Source organism: Ursus arctos, unplaced genomic scaffold (genome assembly GCF_023065955.2).
Source record: "Ursus arctos isolate Adak ecotype North America unplaced genomic scaffold, UrsArc2.0 scaffold_28, whole genome shotgun sequence".
In the NCBI taxonomy this organism is placed as follows: domain Eukaryota; kingdom Metazoa; phylum Chordata; class Mammalia; order Carnivora; family Ursidae; genus Ursus; species Ursus arctos.
Genome location: NW_026622963.1, coordinates 18,173,689 through 18,199,275, shown reverse-complemented (window position 1 = coordinate 18,199,275; position 25,587 = coordinate 18,173,689). Strand labels below are relative to the sequence as shown.

General features: G+C 44.6%; 1 protein-coding gene across 1 annotated transcript in view; it reads right to left on the bottom strand.

Moving 5' to 3' along the window:
• The window catches only part of OTUD7A (OTU deubiquitinase 7A), a 373,519-nt gene that overhangs the window by 85,465 nt on the left and 262,467 nt on the right, over window positions 1-25,587 (bottom strand). The window contains exons 5-6 of the mRNA XM_048221216.2: window positions 13,060-13,242; window positions 7,158-7,376 (exon numbers count right to left, since the gene is read on the bottom strand). Coding sequence (XP_048077173.1) covers window positions 7,158-7,376; window positions 13,060-13,242 — 402 coding nt within the window. The remainder of the gene's footprint in view (window positions 1-7,157; window positions 7,377-13,059; window positions 13,243-25,587) is intronic.

Here is a 25,587-nt window from a genome sequence, read left to right as displayed (position 1 = left end):
AAAGCAGGTCACTGCCCCTTGGTCCTGGAGACGTTAGCCCCCAGCACAGGGAACACCTTGTCCCCCTGTCCCCAGGCATGCTTAATCCTTGTCCTCAGGTCACCTTATGCATTTCATCGCATGCCACCCGTGTCATTCGGGTTCTCTCTCGCAGGTATCTCTCCTCTCTGGCCCTGGAGGGCAGGACCACATCTCCTCTGTGTGGACCTGGGGCATAGGGGGATTGAACATGCTCTGGATTGACCCTGGAGGTGTGGTCCTGGCAGCCCTAGGCTCCCCTGTGCTGGGAGGAGAAGGAGCAGAATGACCTAAAGAAAGCATGACCTTCTGATCCTGAGGGAGACAGTGGCACTGCTTTATATGCACAACACTGAGCCTGTCACAGCAGGCCAGGTGAGGTGCCGGGCGCAGAGGTGGGGGGACAGACTCTATAGCTTTTAAGAAACCCCTTTGGTAGGATCCCATTCTCATCCTCCAGAACCTCCAGAAGATTGATTTCTTCTTCTTTTTTTCCTGTTCACCTCATGAATCCAATCTAGATAGTGCCATCTCTCCCCAATTATTAAAAGCTTTCCAACATTCTCAGCAACCTGAGGCCTTATATAGAACAGGGAAAGTACCTGACGTTTCAGGGGGTGGGAATGCTACCTGAAAAGGTGCTCATTTTATACAAATTAGATAATGTTCTTGCCCAGATTCTCGTTCTTACCTCCCTGTCTTCCTGTATGCCGCCATGTTCACTTGCTAGAAAATATGTCATAGGATTGGTCATTAATGTTGCTCCTAAGCCAGGGAGAAGGTGCTTCGGAAACCAGCATGTGTGTTAGGTATCTTGTTATCCTCAAGAACTTAAAACAAATTGTGATTCAGCCCATGAACTGCTCACCCATCTCAAATGGGGCACACCGTGAAGTCATGCTCGATGAGCAGAATCTGGCTCGTGTGAGATCCCAAGCAGCTTTGCTCTCTGGGGTGGAGTGGGGGTGGGTGGGCAACTTTCCACCTCTTCGTGGGGCATTCCTGGACTCTGACCCCAGGAGAGGAGCCTCAGGGGTGTGTCAGTTCACCAGCACAGCCAGAAGTCACCTTCCCTCTGGAAGGAATCTTGCACATCTGGAGATTACCTTTCATCTAGAAGGAACCATGTACACCTAGAAGTAAACTTCCTGGTTCTGCAAATTAATGCCCTCTGAAATGGGGCATCTTCCCTTCAAATTTCTTCTGGGGAATGGATCATTTTCTAAATCTCACTGTAGCCCACATAGTTAGTCACACTTGGAAGGTAACCGAATCATGACAAAACTTAGTATGTGGCTAGGGGGATGGAAGCCAAGGCTTAATGGTTTGGTTTCAGTTGGCTTCCAGAAGTCAAGACTCTCACGCAGTTGAAAGCATTCCTAGGACTGTCAGTCGGATGTGACCACCCTGGGAGGATGACCCAGCTATGATAAATGTCAGTGCCTTCCAGCTTCTGGAGAACCGAAAACAGCTCCATGTTATTCTAACATCTCCAGCCAGACCCAGGTTGGGATGCCCACGATTAGGTGATCTTCACATAAGCAGGGTGATTGGGAACATGGTACAAAGTTCCTATTTTTAGCTTTGACAGAGTGGACATTCAATCTCTTCACACAATAACTTCACTTAAGAACAGAAGACAGACCCACAAACGTGGGAATGGGCACTGTGAATAGAAAAAACCCCACAAAACGTGTGTGCCTGCAGAGAAGACAATGGCAGGTGAACTCTGTCGAGGGAGGCTGGTGGTATTACGGGCGAGGAGCGGTTAGTCACTCATTCTGCCTTTTCCAAGCAACGTTCCTGATTCATAGACGATAATGGGACCAATTAACTCGAGCTTTGTAACAGATGGTTACCACAGTTTAAAATAAGATGTCATTTTTCTCATCACCCACGAAGAAAACAAAACGTGACAAGTCTCTAGGAGAAAGATGAGCACATCTTGCCCTGAATGTGACCCTGTGATTCCTTTTAATATCACTGTCCTTACAGAGCGACCCCGCCCACCCAAGGTCACTGATCCCCCTTCTCTGGGCCTTGCCTGTGCTTCTACAAGTCCTCCCGCGGGACTGCAATGTTCTGCCCAGAGTCTCTCTCCCTAGCGTTTCTGTCCAGCTCCAGACCCCCTCATCCACCTGATATTCAACACAGAGCAGAGCTGTGCTGGGGGCATGGTGGGAGCTTGCTATGAAAGCTCACTTCCTCCCCAGGGATTTCTTCTCACACTAACTCCGCATCTATATCCTTAACCTGGGCCTTTCCTGACCTCCAGACTCTCATGTTCAACTGGAAAGTAATGTCACAAGTCTCACCAGGATCTCTGACCTAGCCTGCCCCTCCTGGCCCGTCCATTGCCCCCCAAACCTGCCCCTCCCCTAGGGGTCTGCATCTCCCCACAGCACTGTCATCTACCCACACGCTAAGGAAGGGCTACATTGTTGGGGTCATGCTTGACTCAGCTCTTTCAGCCATGGCCCCCATCCAGTCCATCAGCAAGTCCCGTGGGTCCACCTTCAAAGCAGATCCTGCTTCAGTATCTAGCTTCTTCTCGTGACTTCCACTGCTACCCCCAGGGCTCTGGCTACCCCTCCTCCCCTGAGCTAAAGCAGCTACCTCTTCCTTGCTCTTCCTGCTTCTTCTCTTGCCCTCTTAGACTCCATTCTCAGCAGAGCACCAGAATACATCAAATGCAAATCTAAACATGTCACTCCCCTGCTCAAAATCCTCCCTGGACTGCATATCTGACCTACAGTTAAGCCCCAGGGCTTACAGTGGCTCCCTGGGCCCCTAGCTACCATTCTCCTGCCTTCCTTTCCAACTCCTCCAGCCTCCACTCCATCTGCTCCTGTGCCCCATCTTCCTTAAGTAGTGTGAAAGCCTTCGAGGCCAAGCCCCCTCTGCTGGGAACACCAGAGCAGATGTCTCCATCTCTCCCTCTTCCCTGCCCTCCAGAGGCTTGCCTTAGTCTCCCTCCTTTCTCCTCATACCCTCTACCTTGCTTCTTACCCCTTCCACAACTGTTCTCACTGCCTCACTTCACATTTTTCTCTCTTCCCCACTAGAATTTAATGTTTTCGAGCATGGGAATTTCACCTGTGTGGTGTAGTCATGGCCCCAGCACCTGCAATGGGCTGTTTCGTGGGAGCACAGGGTTGTGTTGGGTGAACTGGTCTTGGTTTGGCATCTCTCACACATCTCTGGCTCTAAATGTGAGAAAGTGAGGCTCAAGAAGGCCAAGTAACGTGGCCAAGTTCCCCCAGCTGACCTGGGACTCAGCTAGGTTGGGCTGACTCCGAAGCCTTCGAAACATCTGCAACATCTTACCACTTCTCTGGCAGATCTGCTTCAATCTGACCACCCTTCTGCGGAGCCAAGACTCAACACCACAAGTCAAAGGGGTCCCTCAATATTTCTTGACATCTATATTTCAATTTCTCAGGTATGCTGTATCTACTCTATTACACAGACACGTCTCTGCCCTTTGGGTTCATATACCCACTGAGGCACCGCACACCATCTCGCCCACAGTGGCGGGCGTCAGGAACAGACACCAGTGGTTACTTCTCAGACCTAGAGACCTGTGATCTTGGAGTCTTCTTACACATAAATGAAGCAAGATAACCTGATGGAGAAATTTATGGTTTCCTGTATTTTCCATGGCAGGTAATCATTAAAGAATGAAAGGCATTTTTCCTTCATCTCTTAGGTCAGCACTCATATGTACTGAACACCTGTCCTTTTGTTGCCTTCAAGACTGTCATGGGGTGGGAGGGAGTAGGTTGTACCCTGCAGGGATTGAAGGCCTGGGAGAATGGCACTGTGGGTTCTGTGGGAGGTGAAGACTGGCACCCCACTCGACATAGAGGCCCCTCAAATAGATGGGCTGCCCCATGCCTTACCAGGCACTGAGAGAGCAGAGCCAAGCCCTTATAATGGACCAGGGGCAAAACTAACTGAATGAAGGTCAATTTATTCCCAATTTTTGGGACCACATGAACCCCAGGTTCCTGTAGAGTCCTAAGGGCAGGGAAAGCCCACCCCCTACCCCGAGACCCTGTGACCGAGATATTTCCTTCCCAAGTCAGCTAGAATTATGCCTCAAACAAGTGGTTATTTTTGGACATCTATGTCAATCTTCCATGTATATAGTATATGTGCACACATGTATACCAACAGCTTATCCACAACTACCCCGAGCATTAAATTACTTCAAGGAGGAATCTATACTTTAAACCTGGCAATACTGAGTGGCTTTCTCAAATCACTATTTCATGGAAGAGCTCCATCTTCCCCATGGACATTAGTGGTGGCTCCTGATAGTAACAACAGGAGCACAGCCTGGGTGGGAGAGAATACCCCCGCCCAGTGGGTCATACTCATCACCCAGATGGGGTGGGGCACTGGCTGGGGCTAGCCTGACGTGAGCCAGGGTCCCCACCAGAATCCCTGCTTGGAAGTTGAAGAAAGAAGTCAAGAGAATTCATATGGATGACGGGCTGGGGTCAGTTCTATGCTATGGAAGTGAACACGTTTACTCTTTATGCCTACGTTGTTTTTCAGTTCCTCATTTCCCTGTGCTAGGCAGAGTCCCGATGTTCAGCCTCTTACTGCTCCCAAAGCAGGGGGCAGCCAGGCAGGCTCCCCAAGGCTTCCTGCAGCATAGATGGAGTGCCTTCCCAGAGCTGGGTGGGGACCCCTGCTGCCCGTTCTCTCCATCCTCTTGGCACGTGACAGAAACAGTGTTAGTGAATTTAGCGTCTTTCCTCGGTAAGTTTGGGCTCTTAAAAGGTGCTTTCCAAGGCTGGATGGTTGGAATAAATAGTACCCTTTTAAAATACTAATCCAGAAGGTAAGATGTAGGGGAGAAAAATGAGTATGTAACATATGGAAAGAAATAACAGAAAAGACATTACAAAGAAGTAAGGGATTTTGCTAAGCATGGCAGGGTGGAAGGGGGGTTATCGTGGTGCCACAGAGGGAGCGCTGCGCCCTTTACCGGGACTCTTCCCACCTTCCAAGGAAGCAGGCACCATTACCAGTGCTACCAGCCACTGTCACGACCTAAGTCCGAGCTGGGTAGCATTCGAGAGAAATTAGCTCATGAAACGCTTTTCTTTCTTAACCTATACCAATTTCCCCCTTCTGTATGAAGAATGACTCCTTCTTTTAAAATCTCATATCTGAAGTATTCACATAGAAGCATCTTTAAAAGAGCCAGCCTCCACAGTGAGTGGTTTAGGATTGTTGCTAATCCAGGTGAATTGTTTTGTGATTGTTGATCAGTCAGTAACCCTGGGATAAGAAAGAGCAGGGCTGTGGGTGTCAGTCTTTGGGTTGCTTTTGACAGCTTTGTAGGAGCTGAGGAAACAAGTCATCTGCAGTCACAACACCAGATCCACTGAGTTACTAGGAGTGCAGACCCTGTTCTCAAACCAAGCATGCCAAGGGTAAGGCTCCCGAGTCCTGAGGCTGAGACTGATCACCAATACGGCCCTACTGACCACCATCCCTTTGTTTGTCTACACGAATTTTGTGCTATCTTTCTTGGAGCAGGTGGGTGAGGATGTCTCCTAGATCGTTCTACAAGAAATGGGATGAAGCCAAGTAGACACGGAAGCTGAGATCTGGTGAAAACACCCAAGTGTCAACTTTCTGGATGCTTCCCATTTGCCCTGCAGATCTGTGCTCCCCCTAGTCTGCACCCACAGGGCGACCCCAGTAATGGGCTCTCTGCTCTCTCCCCTTCTTCTGGTGAGAGGCACTGGTCAGAGCCTGGATGGTGGAGGAAGAAGGTGGTTGGAGTATTATTTTTTCAGACTCTTTTCTCCTAGAAGCCACACCTCTCTAAGTACCTTTCTCCATCAGCTCCTCTCATCGTTTGCCTCTTTGCTACCAGGATTGGTAGGAAATGATGGGTCCATCTGCCAATGTCAAGATCATAGCAACTATAGATCCTTCTCTTCAGTCTTCTGCAACACTCCAAAGGCATGGGCATTTTCATTGTGCCTTGGGGAAGAGCTGAGACAAGCCTGAATCCCTGACAGAGCAGCACCAGGTGGCTGCCGGCCTGAACAGCCAGAGGCTTCACCATGCTCAGTCAGGGGCTCCCTGCCCCTGGGATGTGCCACACAGGAGCACCTCCATGTGTCAGGCCTTCGGAAGTGGAGTTTCCACCCCACAGCAGCTGGGAAAAGCGGGCTGACAGTGGAGTCAGAATCGGAGAGCCTTGCTCCCCGGCATGGCAGCGTGAGGACACACTCCAAGTGCACTGTCAACCCACAATGGCAGGTGGGGCCCCCTGGGAGGTGCATGCTGGGCCTGGCAAGGGCATAGAGTCTTCTGGATGCTGCCTGAGAAGCCCCTGAACATGTGATTTTGCAAAGATATATAATGAAAATGGTTATGAGTGAGATAGGATATTTGCTCTGTCTCAGGAAGAACCTATATCTGCTTTAGACATTAGTTTTGAACTAATTATTTTGTCCTTAGGACCTCCAAAGAAGACAAGTCTGGCTTGCTCCCCAAATCTCTTCCTCATTGGGATGTCAGAAGAAACGCTGAGAAAAAGGAGGAGCGTGAAGTCAGGATTTGTGTTTCTTCAACCTAGAGGCCGGGAGGGTAGAAGAGGACAGCCACACAAGGCGCATGCCATTTCATACTCAAACAGCTTCCCCGGGCTGCCACCTGACTTCCCATCTTTGCAGGAAAACGGAAGATCAGGTTACATAACTTGCTCATGTCCGCAGGAAGTGACAGGGTCTCCTATTTTTTTCAAAGCCCATGGTCTTTCTTACCTTTCACTCACAGGAGGGTTAGTTGGAAACAGAAGAAAAGTAAGGCAAAGCCACAGAGAGTTCTCTTTAGAGGGGGCCGGCCTAGCCAGGTCGGATCTGGGAACAAAGGGAAAACTCAACAGGTCTCAGCACCACACTGTCATCGACCCCTACCAGCTGGCACCGGGCTGGAGCAGAGCTTGTCTGCAGAGCTGGGGGTTTGCTGCAAGTACCTGGAGTCTGCATTGAAAACACTTGGGTCAGACAACTTGCCTCTCCCTTGTTCACTGATCTAAGTTAGGCCAGCCTCACTTGCTCCCTGAGCTAGGGAACACGGCGGGCCTGCTGGGGCCAGCTACTCACCTGCCTGCTCCAAAGCCACCATGGTCGCCTGCTCGATCAAGTCCCGTTCGATGAAGCTCCTGAAGTCTTCGCTGTACACGCTCAGATCTGGCAACTGGAACGTGTAGATGGGCATCTCCAGGGGGAACTGCTCATTGTTGCACTCACTTGCCACGTGGGACCGGGCCAGGGAGACAATCGCTGAGCTGGCGTGGGAAATCCCCCGGGAAAGTCGCTTTTCTGCAGGGAGAGGGGGAAGGACGACCACAGGAACTGAGTGGGGTGGGCGTGTGGCTCTGCGAGCATGCATGCACACACACGTGCATGCACAAATATGCTCCCACACGTGTCCACACACATTCACAGGCACACCTGTCACTCTTCCTGCAGGCCTCCCTCCTGCTGAGCTAACATTACCACCACCTGGCATATGGCACTTACTCACTCTGAGTCATGAAACCATTCAGAAAGAGGCGAGCTGCAAGTCTACCACATAAGGACACAGCAGCATCATGAAAGATCACCAGTCTTGCTTTTTTGGGTCTTAAGTTAACATCTAACTCAGTTCAGCAGAGATGCCCCTCTGCTCAGCTGAAGGCCACAAGCCAGACTGCTCTTTGTTTTACATGTTTATATACTTAAAGCAAGAAGCAATTGGTTCAGGCTTTCCCCATGTGGCTTGGATTGTAAGAGAGGTTACTTTACTAAAGGTACCCTGATAACCATATCCCACGTGACGACGATGCCCCAAATACAAAAATACAAAGCCATCATATTTGTTTCTCTTCTCTATTTTTTAAAAAACATTTTATTTATTTGAGAGAGAGAGTGCACACACGAGAGAGAGCACAAGCAGAGGGGAGCAGCAGAGAGAGAAGCAGACTCCCCACTGAGCAGGGAGCCTCATGCCGGCTCAGTTCCAGGACTCTGGGCTGATGACCTAAGTTAAAGGCAGACGCTTCACCGACTGAGCCACCCAGGCGTCCCTGCTTCTCTTCTGTCTGTTTGCCACTGCCACAGCACTCAAAAAGTGCCCGTCTACTCTGGCTGGAGTTTCCAGCCGAAGTGTGAGAAGTGTAGTGCAGAATTCCTCTGACATACCTGATGTTGCCCCGTGAGGAAGTTAGTCACGTGATCTCAACGCCACAGGAAAAAAGCGGATGTCTTTGTTCTCTTGGCACTGTGAAAGCATACTTGGTTTTTTAAGCCCTGCTCTTAACAGCTAACATTTACCATAATAGAAGAATTCTTAAACACATGGTAGTAGGGGGACTTTTTTTTTTTTTTTTTTTACAATCAATATTCGCAATAATGGAGAATTCTTCTAGCAAGGTAGAAGTCCTCTTTCAATTTGCTCAGGAAAACAAAATTCAGACTGGTGTTTGAATGAGTGCTGTCTAAGCCCTGTGGCAAATTCATAAGTGTATCCACTCAGGTCACGAGGACTCCCACTTCATGTCAGATTCGGCGGTTCACTGATCACTCTGCGTGCATGCTGCTGGCATTCTGAAGCAGGCCTCTGCCCGCCTGTGCTCGCAGAAGACCCACACCCATGCCTTCATCCAGAACGGGGGCTTCATACCTCCCCAAGTGCAAGAGCAGTGGACAGAAATGCCATTAAAGTCATTTTGTTACAGCAGACTAAAAACAAGAGGCTTTTGATCCTGGGTAAGTTGGTTTTAAGTTTAAAGTCAATTCTCAGAAGCCTCAAGTATCTGGGCATTAAAATGAATGGTGAGTTCCGCAGACAGAGTATTTTAAAATGAGTAGTTTTGATTCACCTTCAGTTGGATTCTGAGACCATGATGACCAGTTATTTTGGATTTCAAGGAAAGGCAAAGAGCAGTTAAACCACATGGAACATGAGAAAGAAGAGACATGGCGCACGCAGGCCCTGGCTTGTCTACCACTGGGGATGGCCCCATTGCTTCCTGCACTTGGTCCATGGTCTTGAGAGCAGGAGCAGAGGAGACTCCGAGTCCTTCTGCCATGTTCTCCAGGTCTCACAAATCATGCTGCTGTCTCACCTCTTGCTACAGACCACTGTTTCTGTATCTGGGAAAGTAGGAACTGCCTCACCCTTTGGGACCCGATGGAGATGGACATCAGATGCTCTTTAACACCTGAGGTGCTGTGTGACCCCACAGTCCACTGGGAAGACTCACGTTGCTGCTCTCAACAGTGGGAATCTGCTGGGCAAGGTCATCCATACTCCTTTACGGCTTATCATTCAGTACCTCTTTGCCAATTGATGAGATGCTAGTAGGACCTTAGGAGCATTGTGCTTCGTAGTATAATATGATGCTGTTAAGCAGTTACAAATATTAAATATTTGGAGTCTGAATGAAAAACCCTTTTGGAGGGGGCTGGGTGGCTCAGTCAGTTGAGCGTCTGATTCTTGGTTTTGGCTCAGGTCATGATCTCAGGGTCCTGGGATTGAGCACCACGTCAGGCTTCCCACTCAGTGGGGAGCTTTCTTGAGGATTCTCTCCCTCCCTCTCTCCATCTCCCTCCTCCTCCCTTTGCTCTCTCTCTCTCAAATAAACAAATAAATAAATCTTAAAAGAAAAAGGCTTTTTGAACTAAAAGTAAATTATGTTAAAGCTCATATAATGAGAAACATATGCTCCTAATTCTAACACTTCCCCACCACCATCTCCATGAATGCACACACGCAAACACACTTACACACACACTGATTCTTTAAACATGAGCTCAGTGATCCTTCTTTTAGAGGTATAAACGAATTGTTTTACAGGAACTACCATGTTCAGAGTTATGCCCCAGAGAAATAGAGATATTAAACAAAAACACAGTGAGAGAACGCATAGAATTTTTCAACTATTGACAAAACCAACTCAAACTGATCTGTGATTTAGGCCAGGGGAGGTGTTTTAACTATTTTTTCTTATCTTCTGTATTCTTGATGCTCTGGCACCTGGGGCATCCCTGACTGGGGAGAGGCTCTCCTTACTAGGAATAACTAATTCTGAAAGCAAATGACTCGGAAGAAAGGACCATGCCTTTCTTATGCAAACCAACCAATCCAGAGCCCATACTCTGAACCACCTCTTCCATCTGGTTCTTACACTCCAACAAACAGTATTTCTCTGCACCCCAGGGCAAGGTGCAAGACAACCAGGGATAGCTCCTAAATCCCAGAGAGCCTGCTGAAATTATTCAATTTTGCCAATCCTAAATCTGTTTACCCTGCCTTGCCTGTTCCAAGGAAATCACAATAAAAGCTCATGTCCATGTTTCTCCTCTCTGTCCCTTCTGCCTCCTGACCAACCTTGGTGCTTCCCCATGTGGTCCTGCATGTGTGTCCTGCTTTTAGGGAACGGTGAGTGTAACAACTTCCTTCACGATATTCTTTTCCATGTTTATATATATGATTATATATGATTAAAACAAATTATATATGATATATATGATTAAATATGATTAAAACAAATCCTAGATATTTTAAAACAGGTGCACAAACCTTTTCTGAAAGGGACAGATATCAGTACTTTAGGCTTTGTAAGCCAGAGCCTTAGTCAGTTCATAAATGAATGCGCATGAGGGTGTTTCAATAAAAACTTTATTTAAAAAATAGACAGTAGCCAGAATTGACTCATAGGCCATTGCTTGCTGACCCCTAATTTATAGTATGAAGACATTCATTTTCCATGTTAGTGCCTGCACTATGATTTCAAGAACTCAGTTAAAGGATACATATACCTAATTAAGAAACTATAATTTCCAATTTTTAAAAAGAACATAGGATTATTTAAAAAACTCAATTAATGGAATTATGTGACAGATTTATTATTTTTTTCTTTAACTAATACATGATAAAAATTAGATAGCAGCAGGTATCAGTTACATTTATTAGGCTCTGAATCCATTAACCTCTCTGGAAGCAGAGAAGAGGGTCCTTCCAGCCTCCTCAATGGGAGGATAAAATAATGGGTTGGTTGGATTGCTGCCAGTCAAAAAGAGCAGAACAGCCATATGTATATATTTAGAAAACCCAAGATATTCTCTTAGAAAAAAATGATTAGTATTATAAGAGAATATATGTAAATTATTGCATAAAGTACAAATATGGAAAAAGTAAGTCGCTTTTCTCTATGTCTAAAATCTTAGAATCTGACTAAATGGAGAGGCATAGTTAATGTTCTTGGGTGGGAAAACAATATTACAATATGCCAATTATTCTTAAAATAACAATTCAATCCAATTCCGACCAGAATTCCAAGCTTAAGGTTTATATGGCAGAACAAAATGTCCAAAAGTAATGAAAAATTTTTGGAAAAGAATAGCAGTGAAAGAAGTTGCCTTAACAGAAAGTATGGTATATGAACCACCAGAGTTAAGGTAATAGGATGGGTGACCACATGGTTTGCCAGACACAGTCTGGAAACAGATCCAAATATATTTGGGAATTCAATATATGGCAAAGTTGGCATTTTAGTTCAATGGGTAAAGAATGCTTTATTCAGTAAATGTGCTAGAGTAACTCACTCTCGATCCAGAAGAAAGCAAGGCTAGAATCTTTCCTATTACTTACAAAAATTTTCAAATCAATCAAAAGACCGGAGGACAAAATTTTAAAATGAATGTAGGAACATATTCCAGTAACTTTGTATTCCAGGAGCCCTTCTAAAGTGAGAGAGGACATCCATCAGCCATGAATGCATAGTTAATATAAACATTTTGTGTGGCAGAACATTCTGTAAACAAAGTCATAAAGCAAACAATACACTGGGAAAGACAAACACACATATAAAAACGCATGATCATAATCTTAATCACAAAGAATGCTATACATTAATCAGAAAACTGAAGAACAATTCAATACAAAAATGGGCAAAGTATGGGAACAGGCATTCTGCAGAAGGGGAAATCCAACTGGCTAACAAAGGACAATATGAAAGTTAAAATAAGACACCTTCTTCCACCCTTCGTGGTAGAAAAGCAAAGTCAAGTCACCACAAAAACATCCAGTGCTGGTGAGAGTGGAGGGAGAGACCTCATCTCACATATCACAAGCAGAAATGGGTCCGGGAAAAAAGTCCTCAGGTTACTGAATTAAAAATACACAGGTACTGGCACACCAAATCCACTCTGGAAACACTAACCTATAGAAATAAAAGCACTAGTATCTAAGATCACAGGCATAAGGTTGTTTATTTTAGCATTGCTAGTAGTATCGAAAACAAGCAAAACAAAACAAAACAAAAACCTAAGCAAAACCAGAATAACCATTAATACAGGAGTGGTTTAAAAATTATTGTAGCTGTGGAATAAAATAGTGAGACTCTACTCATGATTCAGTGTTCAGTGAAACAAGTGATTTGAGAAACATTATGTGCATTTGACCCTGATGCATTTTGAAAGAGCGCAGGGAAAGCAAGGAGGAGACAGACGAGGATATAATCGTTTGTTATTACATCAGTGGGATCTGAGATGGGTGGAGAAGAAAACTCTGAAGTTCTCCTTATATATTTTGTGCTGTTTCTTTCATCACGATAAACACATCTGACTTCTGTAATTAAGAAAAGGAATAGAGAAAACGGAGCCTGTGGGACAATAAGCACCGATCTGGAGACTGTGCTATGTAGGAAATAAGTTAAAGGACTACAGGTGTTTGGCCTGGAGACACCAGGGCTGCAGGAGCAGTGCCGGCCTTTAATCACGTGGGGTCCCTGGGAACTGGACTTCTCCTGCCACTTTTCCCAGGCAGAGGAAGGAGCGGGAAACGGAAGCTGCGGTGCACATTTCAGCTTGATGTGCGCAGAGAGTTGAATTTGCCTGCAGCCAAGGAGGGGTGATGACCCTGCCGTTCTTTGCACCCTCCACCCCTCATCCCTGCTACCCTATGCAAGCCAAGGCTGTCTGGGGAAGCTCTTCCTGGGCTCAGCCCCTCACCAGGTACCTTGGGCAATGTCGTCCTGTCTCTGCAGGCAGGGCCGCTCCACCTTGTGGCCGGGTTGGGGCGGCTCTCGCTCTGGCTGCTTGGGGCACCTGCCCTCGTTGAACACATGCGGCAGGTTGGCTGTGTGCACCTGTCGGAGCTGCTCATAGTCACTCAGAGCGGCGGTCAGGTCCCAGTTTTTGCCTATGGACAAAAAATGACAGGAAATGACAATATTAATGATCTCATTGTAGAAGAAAAAAAAACTGTGCAAGAAGTGTTCCTCATCAGCACATTGACTAATGAAATTTCCACCAGCAATGTTCGTTTTTCAGAGAGGTAAAATGGCTTGATGGGTAAGTAGAAGTTCACACCTGTGACGGATGTCCATCTGAAATATGTGACTGTATTTACTCTCATCACCTTTAGATTCATGCACACACATGTCAAAACATTACATTCCTAATTATCATGCCTTCCTCCACCCCTTTGAAAAATCAAGTTGTAGAGCTTGCTCTCTGAGGGAAGCAAAACATAAACTAAAAAAAGAAAAAAATCAATAAAAAGAATTCCCAAATTTTCTTTAGTCTTTCGCTTACATTTTTACTTCTCTTTTTAAGCTTAATAGGGGTAAAGCAGCAGCTTGGGAGGCATTCTCTGTGTAAAAGCCTTAGTGGGAGGCAGACTTCGGAACTCTGACCTTGAACTGGGTGAGATGCCAGTTGGGACTGGGGTCCTGGCCTGGGACAGCTCTCAGCAGGGCCCCTGGGCACCGAGATGGGTGCGGGGTGATGAAGGGGATTCTTTGCAACACTTGGGGGAGCTGTGGTGGGGGCTGGAACTCCGTGGGGGCTCTAATTCTGAGTCTGAGTCAATGGACTTCTAATAGAGGTACGGAGGCATTGCACACTGCATCCGATTCATCAGGCACCATGAGCTTTTTAAAGACAGGAATTAAAAACCTAGCTTTCATTTTAAAGAGCAAATAAAATCTTATCTTCCCCCGGTTAACTTTGAAGTGCAGGAATTAACCGTATTGACCTAATTATATGCTGAATTATGTTATATATACAATATAATGAGGTTTTGAATGTATAAAATATATCAGGACATCGCTTTTTCTTTCCCCTTCCACTTCTAGTGCAGACTTGATACTATCAATCATCATATGGCCATTGGTAATTTAATCACATATTTTTTTCTCCTGAGTCAGCTAACAAAGACGCATCAGTTGCATCTTTGCACCATCTCCGTGGGTAAGAAAAGCAAACTAATCTATCTGGGTCACACAACAGAAAAAACAGCAGGAGCTGGTGTTTTTGTAAGTGATAATAAATATGGAGTATTTGTGTCATGCAGCCTATCGTTAGTAGCAGAAGTGGAGGGTGGTGGTCGTGGCTGTGGGGCAATGACAGGGCTGATTTTGGGAAAGGAAACTAAGCAGAAATGTCAGAAAACACGTTCGCTCTTACAAGGGACTAATAACCACAGGGTACACGTACTCCCTACATGATCAAAACCTGGCATTTCAAGTCTCAGTGTTAGTGACTATCAAATGGGCATTCATGTACCAAGACAAAGATAAGACCCTGCCTTTAGGGAAATTATGCCTTAGCAGGGGTGATAACCTGAGTGGGCAGCCTGCTCTAAGGCAGGGTGAGGGGGGCAGATGCCCAAGGGAGGGTCAAACCTGTGTGGAGGAAGAAGGGCAAGGAGAGGGGAGGTGGAGGAGGAGCATTCCTGATGCCAGTTCCTACCAGAAAATGCAGGCATATCAATATAGACGTATTAGTGGTAACATCAGCATGATGAATTCTGTTTGTGAAGAGGGATGGGAGAGCAGAGAAGCAGCACACGTGGAGCACCTGAGGAGCTCCATGTGCAGCCAGGGGTGTCATCACCCCCAGACTCCAACAGGGAACGGGCACTATTCTGGCATGTCACAAACAGAAAGTGAGGCGTAGACTGATCAAAGCATTTACCCGCAGTTCCTCATTTGATACATCACAATGTTTGCATGTGGACCCTCCAATCTGTTTCTTTCCACTGAACTGCATCTCTCATGCAGGGCTGCCCTGCACATGAAACCTGGTCCTGGCAGAGCTGTGGACCCTAATCCTGCTGGAGGGGGCACTGTTATGGGGAGCCGGCCCACTCCCTGTCCCACTGTGCTTCTTCTGCCCAGTGGAAAGAGCCTCTCCTGCTGCTTCTGCCTGTTCCCAACACTTCCCAGAGCCCCCCCCCCCTCCACCATCCACGGTTCCCACTATAAGGCATTCTGGCCCAAGTTTGAGAGCAGGCCCCGAGTTGTTACGTGTGGCTGCAGTGGGCCAGTGCTGCAGCCTTGTCCTGCAGGATGGGTGTGTTCCCACTGCATGCATCTGTTAGAGGAGCAACTGGGACAACACTGACAAGGCAGGTGTCCTGCCATCGGTGAAGGACTGTGCATTCTGCTTTTCTCCCCAGCGGCTTCTCACTGCTGATTTTCTGGCTTGCTCATGACTCCTCTGCATTCTCCTATTGCTGCCTCATACTCACGCTCATGCTCACGCTCACGCTCACTTTGCTCTGCACCTGCCCTGTATTCTTAACCAGTGAGCATCCCGGTTCTAATTGTGCAGGATTCAGTCAGAGAGATTCAATAAATGTTAAATGAGAATGAAGATGGAAGGGAGGAGGGGTGGCGGCACTGTCCACAAAAGCCTAGCTCCCAAACGCTCCCTTCAAAGATTTTAAAGAATTCTTCGAGGAATCAGTACTTCAGTGTCCATGCATGTGGAAAGACTGCCGACGTGGGAAGAAAACAAGACAGATGACAGACACATTCATCAATTGTTTAGAGAGTCAGAGCCCCTCAAGACATGCTTCCCACTCTGTACAAGTCCCCAGATAGCAGCTCAGGAAAACCAGGATTGTAAATGGTGATTTATAGACACATGGACTGGGGAGGCCTCAATGATTAGCTTGGCATTGGTGGGTTGTACAGGTTGTATCTAAAAACAGGAAATCTAGGGGATAGGGATGGGATGGGTCCCTGGTGACCTGGAAGTAGGGTTTGGTGGTCAGAGATCATATGCATCAAGCTCCCCATTCTTCTTCTTCTTCTTCTTCTTCTTCTTCTTCTTCTTCTTCTTCTTCTTCTTCTTCTTCTTCTTTTAAAGATTTTATTTATTTATTCGACAGAGATAGAGACAGCCAGCGAGAGAGGGAACACAAGCTGGGGGAGTGGGAGAGGAAGAAGCAGGCTCATAGCGGAGGAGCCTGATGTGGGGCTTGATCCCACAACGCCAGGATCACGCCCTGAGTTGAAGGCAGACGCTTAACCACTGTGCCACCCAGGCGCCCCTCCCCATTCTTCTTTTCCATTCCAAGTCTCGAAGAGTCCTAACTGATGTCACCCAGAGTCAGGATAAGCAGAAAGGGCACAGAGGCCCACCATGGCCTTGCCATGACAACAGATGGGCTGAAGCCCAGATGGAATCGACAGGCTGAGTGATCATGGTGGCCACGGGCTGTGTGTGCCTCTGAAGCCAGGACACTCATTTCGAGGAAGGAATTGGTCCAGTGGAACTGTCAAGAATACAGGCTTTGGGGTTTGGGTTGAGCCCTGGCTCCACCTTGTAGCTACTTCTGTGACAGTGAATATAGCATATTATCATACAAAACTCAGATTATTTTTCTGTACAATGGGGGAGAGTAAAATCCATCTAATGGGAATTCTTAAGAGGGTTAAGTGAGACTAGGAGGTAATGTTTGTAAATTTCTTAGCACATGGTGGTTACTGTTATGATCATTCATTACAAGTTTCTGCTATGTCTACCTTCTACCACTTGTGATTGAGATCCAGCTAGTAAGTGGCAACTGAGATTCAAATCCAGGTCTGTCTTGATTAAAACCCAAGCTTTTGGGGCTATAGTTCCCTTGAACCTGGTCTTGTTTAGTGCATCACAACTTCTGCTTATAGACTACCTTTCACACCTCTTCCCTGCCTTGCCCATCCATCATGACCCCTGTCTTCTTCTCTTGTCATCCCTCACTCTCCATCCCCACTCTGCCAATGTTTTCAGTGGCTGGGTCCTTACTCTCTTCCCCACGCACTTACCTGTTCCATGTGAAATTCTTATTCAGGTGTCACTAAGTTCATCTCCTGAACACAGCAGGCCCTTAAGCCCATGGGAAAATAGCAGAAGGCTTCACTAGAACATTTAACAGTCCCTTTTATCCTACACCCCTGAATACTCATGACCCTTTTTCTGGCTACTTTGCCTTTTCTTGTCTTTAAAACGCATGGGTTCCCCCCATTTTTATTCTTTCTTTTCTTCTCTTAATTTATATCCTCTTTTTGAAGATCAAGAGCTTCTCTATGTGAATAATCTTAAATCTAGTTATAATTCATATCCTAAGCTTCGAGGCCAAATATCTAACTCTGGCAGAAGCTAGTTGACTATTCAATTTATATTCTTCTCTAATTCTTTCTGCACAGAATGCTGATTTATTTGAGATTGCAATTCACACAGCTAGAAATACTCATTTTCCTCCTGTAGCCAACCTGAGATCTTCAAAATATGTTTCTGCTGTCCTCTCTGTGCTTACTCTGTTCCTTCTTCTGGCAATATTTCCTCCAGGCAGCAAAAACAGTATGACTATATGAAAGAAGACCTCAACCCAGGGAATAAGGAAGCTGCCTGTTAAATTTTTTCTTTTTGGCTATGTCCCAATTTGTGCTTATCACAATACAGTAAGTTATTGGATTACTAACAAGCACGGGTTTCATGGTAAGTAGCAAAACCTCTTGAACAATTTATCAATGAGCTTTTGTGCTTTAAGCTTCTAATTCATTTGATTTGCTCTTAAGAGGAACATCGAATGATGTCAGAGCTCAAGTTAAATTTAACATATGCATTTTGGCTCTCACAGAGGTGTATGCTGCTTTAGTTTAGCACAAAAGTAGCACATTAATGAAGGGAAACTATAAAGCAGAGATGCATGAGCTCACAGGAAGATGTGAAACAGGAACTGACTACACTCAGGGGAAAAAGCAAAAAAGAGTCAAAAGTCCTTTCTGAAATGAAGTTAAATTATAAGGGAGCAAAGAAAAAACAGATCACAGCACAGTAGGGACCATAAAAATGAAAAATTGGGGCGCCTGGGTGGCTCAGTTGGTTAAGTGGCCGACTCTTGATTTTGGGTCAGATCATGATCTCAGGGTCATGGAATCGAGCCCCATGTGGGGCTTTACGCTCAGTGGGGAGTCTGCTTGAGGATTCTCTCCTTCTCCCTCTGCCCCCCCCATACTTGCGCTTTCTTTCTCTAAAATAAATAAATAAATCTTTACAAAAAATGAAAAATAAACAAAGTGGAAAAAGTGAAACAAAAATAAACAAAAGCTTACAGAGAAATGGCAAGTACAGAATATAGGTGAAAGATACACAATATACATATAACTGGAACCCAAAAAATGAAATCTAAAATAGTGGAAAAGAAAAAAGAATTTATAAACTATTTTTAAAAAAGCAAACTTCTGATAAAAAGATTTGATTCTATTATTGAAAGGGCACACTGCATAAAAGGAAGTTCTCTGAGTATAATCAATACCAAGATACATCCTTATAAAATTATTGTATCTTAAAAATAAAGAGAATTCTTTGAATATTTAAGCAAAAAATGAAGAAAATCAGGCTGGTAACATACTTCCTGGCAGCCACATTCAAAGCCTGAGGTCAGGGGGTCACATCTACAAGATACTGAAAGAGAGAGAAGTGAGGGCTAAGAAATTTTTTACCCATCGAGGATATCCCTTCATGTACAAAGACTTCAGACAAACCATTTTAAACATGTATGAGTCCAGGAAATATTACTCAAATGGACCTTTTTGAGAAAACTACTAGAGGATGGGTTCCAGCTAATCAAGAGATGAATGGGGGTTTGGTAAAGGAACGACCAGGCACTGGAAAATTTATTTAACTGCACATCTACAAAAAATCAAAGGTAGAGATACAAGTGCAGAGGAGAAAGTCAATACACTAAGCAAAAATGGTACAATTAACAAAATGGTAGAAGGCAGAAAGTAGAATCAACTAAACAGTTGCCTCAGCTATGCTACATGCTAAATACTAAAATAATATTTAAAGTTGAAAGATCAAATACAAATATATAAACATTTCTAATAGTACAGAGGAGAATGCCAAAACCAGATAAAAGATATACTACTGATTAAATTGGATGGGAGGAGACAGAAAAAGAGAAAAAGAAGGAGGAAGAAGATACAAACTTATTTTATTGAGGCAGATCATAAGAACTAATATTATCTAAAGAAAAAAGGAAGCAGGATGTTACATAAAGGTAGAATTTTAAAAAGTAAATCACTAGATAAAAATGTAACCTTTCTAAATATCAGAAAAATATTTTTAAATAAAAAGCTAGTAAAATACACTGAAAGGCATTTGAAATATTTATATATAAAAAGAGAAAATATAATATGATAGAACTAAGACCCACCATATCTGTCAGAGCAATACACTTGAACAAGATTAATGCAACTATTTAAAGAGGATTTTCTTATTTTATTTTATTTTATTATGTTCTGGGTGTTATACGCAAACAATGAATCATGGAACACTACATCAGAAACTAATGATGTACTGTATGATGACTAAAGAGGATTTTCATATTATCGCACAAAAGAAAGTCTAACTATTTGCTGTATATAAGAGACCTATCTAGAGCAAAGTGATTCAGAAAGGTTGCAACTAACAGGGAAGGACAGTGCTGTGTCAGGTTTACCAGTCAAAGATAAAACAACAAAAACAAAAAGCAATATAGGAGACATGATCTTATAACAAACAAAGTAAATTCAGGCCAAGAAGCATTATTTAAGACAAGGAAGGCCACTTTATAACCCTAAAGGGTTCAAATCATAATGGAGATGTATTAATCATGCTTTTTGTTTTCTGTAGTTTGAGGTCTTGCTGACCCTGGCGGGACTGCCCTACTCAGGGCTATCTGATTCCTCATGATAGCAAACTACATCCCTGCAAGTGTGCGTTTTAAGTGCAAACCAACCAATCCAAATCCCTCACCTCACCTATGTATGATCAGGCTTTCACACTCAGGGCAAATGCTCCCCTATGCTAATCACCCAGGGCCGGGTACAACTTGGGACAGCCTCTCCAGCCTGGAGCCTACTAAAATGCAAACTAGCCAATCTTAAAACTGCTTATCCTGCCTTACCTGTTCCTTCCTGCAGAACCCACACTAAAGGTTCTTGCTCATATTTCCCCCTTTCCCTATGCTTCCTGGCCCTGGTACTCTTCTGCGTGGCCCTCGTGGCATGCCTCCTGTTCTTAGGGAACTTCTTTCTTCGTGACAGTGATTTCCATGCCTGTGTGTCTTCCCAGACCTGATTAGAACAAATCTCAGATACATATTAAAAGAGAAGACATAAGAAGTATGAATATATGCATACTAAATAGAAAAGTAAAAACTTTACAAAGCAGAAATTGCCATGAAACATTGAGATAAACACACTGACCTTTACTATTAACAAGAGAATGCCATAAATAGCAGGATACATTATAATGTGGGAACAAACTCTTGAGGCCATAACAACAAAGGCTTGCTTTTTGCTCAAGCCATGAGCTGGCTGTGGGTTGGCTGAGCTCTGTTACACCTCCTCACTTCAGGATTCAGGTGGACAGAGAAGCTGGTCTTAAAAACTGCCTATCAGTATGACAGAAGGACAAAAATCCCTGGAGTATATCTCATTAACAATCAAATACCCTGGCCTGGTAGTGACCTTCTCACTACTGTTCACAACCCATGGCTGGGGTCCCATCCAAGCACAGGAGACAGGAGGGGCAGTTCTCCCATGCACCCACAAGGGGGAGTCAGACTGTGGGACATTGTCCTTGAACAGAGCTAATGACTAACACAGGATGTAAATATAACATACACACACAAAAAATAGCCTTGGGATGCCTGGGTGGCTCAGTTGGTTAAGTGCCTGCTTTTGGCTCAGGTCATGATCCCTAGGTCCTGGGATTGAGTGTCACATCAGGGTCCTTGCTCAGCGGGGAGCCTGCTCTCCTTCTGCCTTCTGCTCCCCCTGCTTGTGCTTTCTCTTTCTCTCACATTCTGATAAATAAATAAATAAATAAATAAATAAATAAATAAATAAAAATAAATAAAATCTTGAAAAGAAATAGCCTTTCATACATAGACAAAAAGAAGTCAGATGACATAATGGAAGGAAATATTCCATTATGCATTTTCATAATTGCAGCTAAAAGATAAAATACTGAGAAATAAATATAAAAGAGATGTGTAAAATATCTATGTGGAAAACTTACACTGTCTCTCAAAGGCACAAAAGTAGAACTGCACACACTATGCTTTTAGTTTGGCAGACTCACTATCATCATTTCTTCCTCCCGCTAACTTAAAAATTTAATATGATCCCAATAAAAAATATAGCAGGGTTTGGAATCAGGCAGGCTGACTGTAACATTCATTTGGAAAATTAAGCAAGAATAACCAGGGACCCTCTGAAACAAAGGAGCAGTGAGGAAGGAGGGGCACTCACACACATGCTGCCTGCTCTCCTGTTTCGATAATGCTATATGAACAATCAAATAAAGCCACGGAACATACAGGAAAGTACCAGAGAGGTTGAAATACATATGCAATGTCAAAAGACAGATACTGATCTGGGGAAATATCTGCATTTCATATAACATACCAGGAGTCATCTCTGAGGCAGGTCAGATGCTGAGAAAGTCTCAGGAGGAAGCATGCAGGCAGGAGGGCTGGTGGGGATGAGGCAGGAGGGACTGCTGGGAAGAAGCAGCAGATCCACCATGAAGGTGCCACTGAGGTCTTCCCTGAACTGACTGGCAGCACAGGAACAGGGATGGCCCTTCAGATGAATTTGCACTGTAGTAAGGGGTCCAGACATAAAGAAGGCACTGGATGGTGGCGATGCTCCCAGTCAGGGAGAGCCTTAGACAAAATGTCTTCCTTCTCCTGGGGGCTGCAGCTGAAGAGGGACTCAGCTGTGAGCCATCAGCAGTGTCATTCTCTGCTCCCCACCCTGGCAGAGTGCCTGGGCCCCTGACAAAGGGAAGGGATCTCAGCACAAGAGCAAATGCCACACCTCTGTTTTCTCCTGGGTGGGGAGTGCACGTGTATGTGTTTTGCCCAGAAACCAGTAAGAGGAAAAATAGATTAACAACTCAAAAGATACAAGCAAAGGATATGAACAAAGATTTCATGGAAAATAATTGTAAATGGGTCTTAAATATATGAAAAGATGCTTAATTTCACTCCCAAAAGAAATGCAAATTACAAATACACTGAGAGGGCACTTGGGTGGCTTAGTTGAATAAGCATCTGCCTTTGGCTCAGGATACGATCCTAGGGTTCTGGGATCGAGTCCCGCTTTGGGCTCCCTGCTGAGTGGGGAGTCTGCTTCTTCCTCTGCCCCTTCCCCTACTTGGGCTTGTACTCTCTCATGCACACAAAAATAAATAAAAATCTTTTAAAAAGACCCCCCCAAAACCAAAAAACAAATACACCAGGAAACCATTTTACACATATCAAAGTGGTGAAATGTAAAAGTTGGCAACCCACCTGGTTACCAAGTTTGTTGGTAAACAGGCTCATTCATTCACCTGCTGCTAAAAGTACAGAATGATATAACCCCCACACCAGTCAATTTCCCAGTATTCATCAAAATGACCCAGCCACCCCACTTCTGCGCTTTTGCCCTACAGAAACCCCTATACACATAAAAGGAGGTATGTACAATATAGTCATTGCAGCATCATTCACAATAGCAAAATAATGGAAACAAGCTAAGTATCCATCTATGGAAAAATATTTGAATAACTGTGGTACGCTCTACTTAATATAATGATAGGCTATTGCATGAAAAAATGATGAAGTTGTCATGGAAAGATCTCTAGCACACATTTGGGAGTGAAATAAGCAAGGTGTTGAATATTCATAATCCTACCTTTTGAGTAAGGATAGAATAACATATACAATCTTTCTCTCTCTAATACATACAGATAAGTGCGTGCTTGCGTCTGCATATGCAAAGACCAGAAAGGTAAATAAAAAACAAACACAAGTGGTGATCAAGGATCAGGGAGAGGTGGGGGACACGGAACACAGGGGGTATGATATTGTTAATGTCTTCCTCTTTCGAGTTTTGAACATTTGAATAAATCAGTTACACAAAACAAGCAGTAAATAAAACTCAGTGTAAAATTTTTCAAGGATTAAACAATAACTTTATTGTTTAAACAATATTTTAAGCATATCACAGTGAGAACTTTTCCTTAACATGTAGTGTACCATAACTACAGAAATGGAAAACCTCATCTCATTCCCATTGGCCGGCAACAATTCCAAATTTCCTGGGTATTAAATACAGACAGAAATAGAAAGAACCGATTGAAAGAACTGAACCTCTTAGCTAGCTGATATTTGTAAGGCTGTTTTAATTAGTTTATTTTTATAGAAATGTGGAGAAGAAAATCAGCCCAAGGGCTGCCTCAACTAATCTTCAAATAGGTTGTAGTTCACCAGATGCGTGTGCAAATAAAACGAATATGTTAATAATATAACAAAACTGATATTTTGATGTTGAAAACTTAAAAAAAGACACTGGTATTATTTTGTATTCTACTGCCAGCTATAGAGGCTGGTATGTGTGGTAAATTTAAACAAATGTTGAAAGAGAAAATATATTCATGCACATTCACTCTTGGACCCATTGCAAAATGGTTTTTGTGATCCCCTTTCTACTGAAGCAGCTCTTTTCAAGATTACCAATGAGCTTGATGTAGATAAATTCAAGGTTAGTTCTCTGTCCCCTATCAATAAAGCTCTGTCTCCTCCTTGATTTACTCTCTTTTTGGGGGGGAGGAAAGGAGGCATCTAATGTATAGCATGGTGACTGTTATTCTCTTACTTCTAAGACATCGCACTCCCCTAGTAATCCTCTTATTTCAATGGCTGCTCTACCCCTTTCAACAGTGCCTCTTCCTCCTTCCCTAAATTCCTAGTTGCTGTCATTCCTCAGTGCTCAGATTTGGGTCAAACTCTGTTGGGTGGTATTGAAAGACATTTTTACTTCTGACTTAAAGGAATGTAGGCTTAAGAGGAGAGCTGACTTGTGCGGCTATTCCCTGTTCTTACTGACTGGAATGCAGACATGATACCTGGAGCTGTGGCAATCATCTTGCAAACATGAGGTAACAAGTATGAAATGGCCAATTGCTAAGAATGCAGAGTGAGCGGAAGAAAAACCTGAATAAGAATTTGGGCAGATTACTGCCAGCAAACCCCTAACTAATACAGAAAAAAGAGGACAGAGGCCTATACTGAGACCTAAGTGTTTGGCACGAGTCTGACAGGGTACCCAGGATGGGATATAACTTGGGACATGGAAGATGATCAGAGGTGCTCCCATTTAGACTGAGACCTGAAAGAAGTGTGAAAGCTTTTCTGGCAAAGAATCAGGAGCAGCAGGAGCAGGAGGAGCAGGAGGAGCAGGGGAAGTGGGCTGGGAAGAGGATAGCACATGGATAAATCTGGAAGTGAAATGACCTGGTACATTAAGACACTGAAGGTAGTTAAGATGAATACAGCACCAAGAGGAGCCAGGAGAGGCTGCCTAGGAAGGATGCAGGAGGGGAGATGGAGGTGCTGGGATATGGAGCTCCTTGAATGGTCTTGTGAAGTTTTTCTGGGGTTTGGACTTTATCTCAAGGGCAAACATGAGTCACTGAAGCATTGCCAAAGGAGTAGGGCTTCACCAAATTTTTATTTTAGAAAATAAAGTATTGCATTAAAAAATTACTCTGGCTAAATAGCAGAAACTGTATTAGAACTGGGGAAGCTGGAAGCAGAAAGAACGTTAGGAAAGACCTGTAGCAATGTAGATGAGAAATGAGACGGCCTGGCCCAGTGACAGTGAAGACGAAGTGGGTGTTCTCCTCAGTGCTGGACCAGAGGGAGAGAGAGAGGCAAAGGCAGGTGTCTAGGATCTGGCTCAGGAAATGGCTGGCTGAGTTACGGTAATCCACATCTGGAAGATTACTCAGCCATTAAAAGAATGAATTTGCATATACAACAGATTTGAGGGGATTTCAGTGAAGCTGTGTTGAGTGAGAAAAGCAGTATGATGACAGCATGTGCAGCATAATCACCTTTGGCAACACAAAGCAAACACAGCTCTGCCTGGTCCACATCCAGCATCATCGATGGTGCCTTAGCATCCAAGGTCAATTCTGCATCCCCCCCCCCGCCCCCGCTGCCTTTGCACACCCTTGCTTGTCCTAGGAGAGAACTGTGAGTGAATGCTCCTGGAATTCCCTTCCCAGTAGAGTTCTGGCAACAGCCTCCAATGAGAAGCATTCACACAAGATTGACTGGAAGGTTGAGCACAGGCTGGTTTTTTACGGAGGGTTGCAAGCAGATGCCTGGGCAGAGAGCAGATGGAGATTGGCTGTAGCTTTGGGGCAAACTCCTGAGAAGCACTTG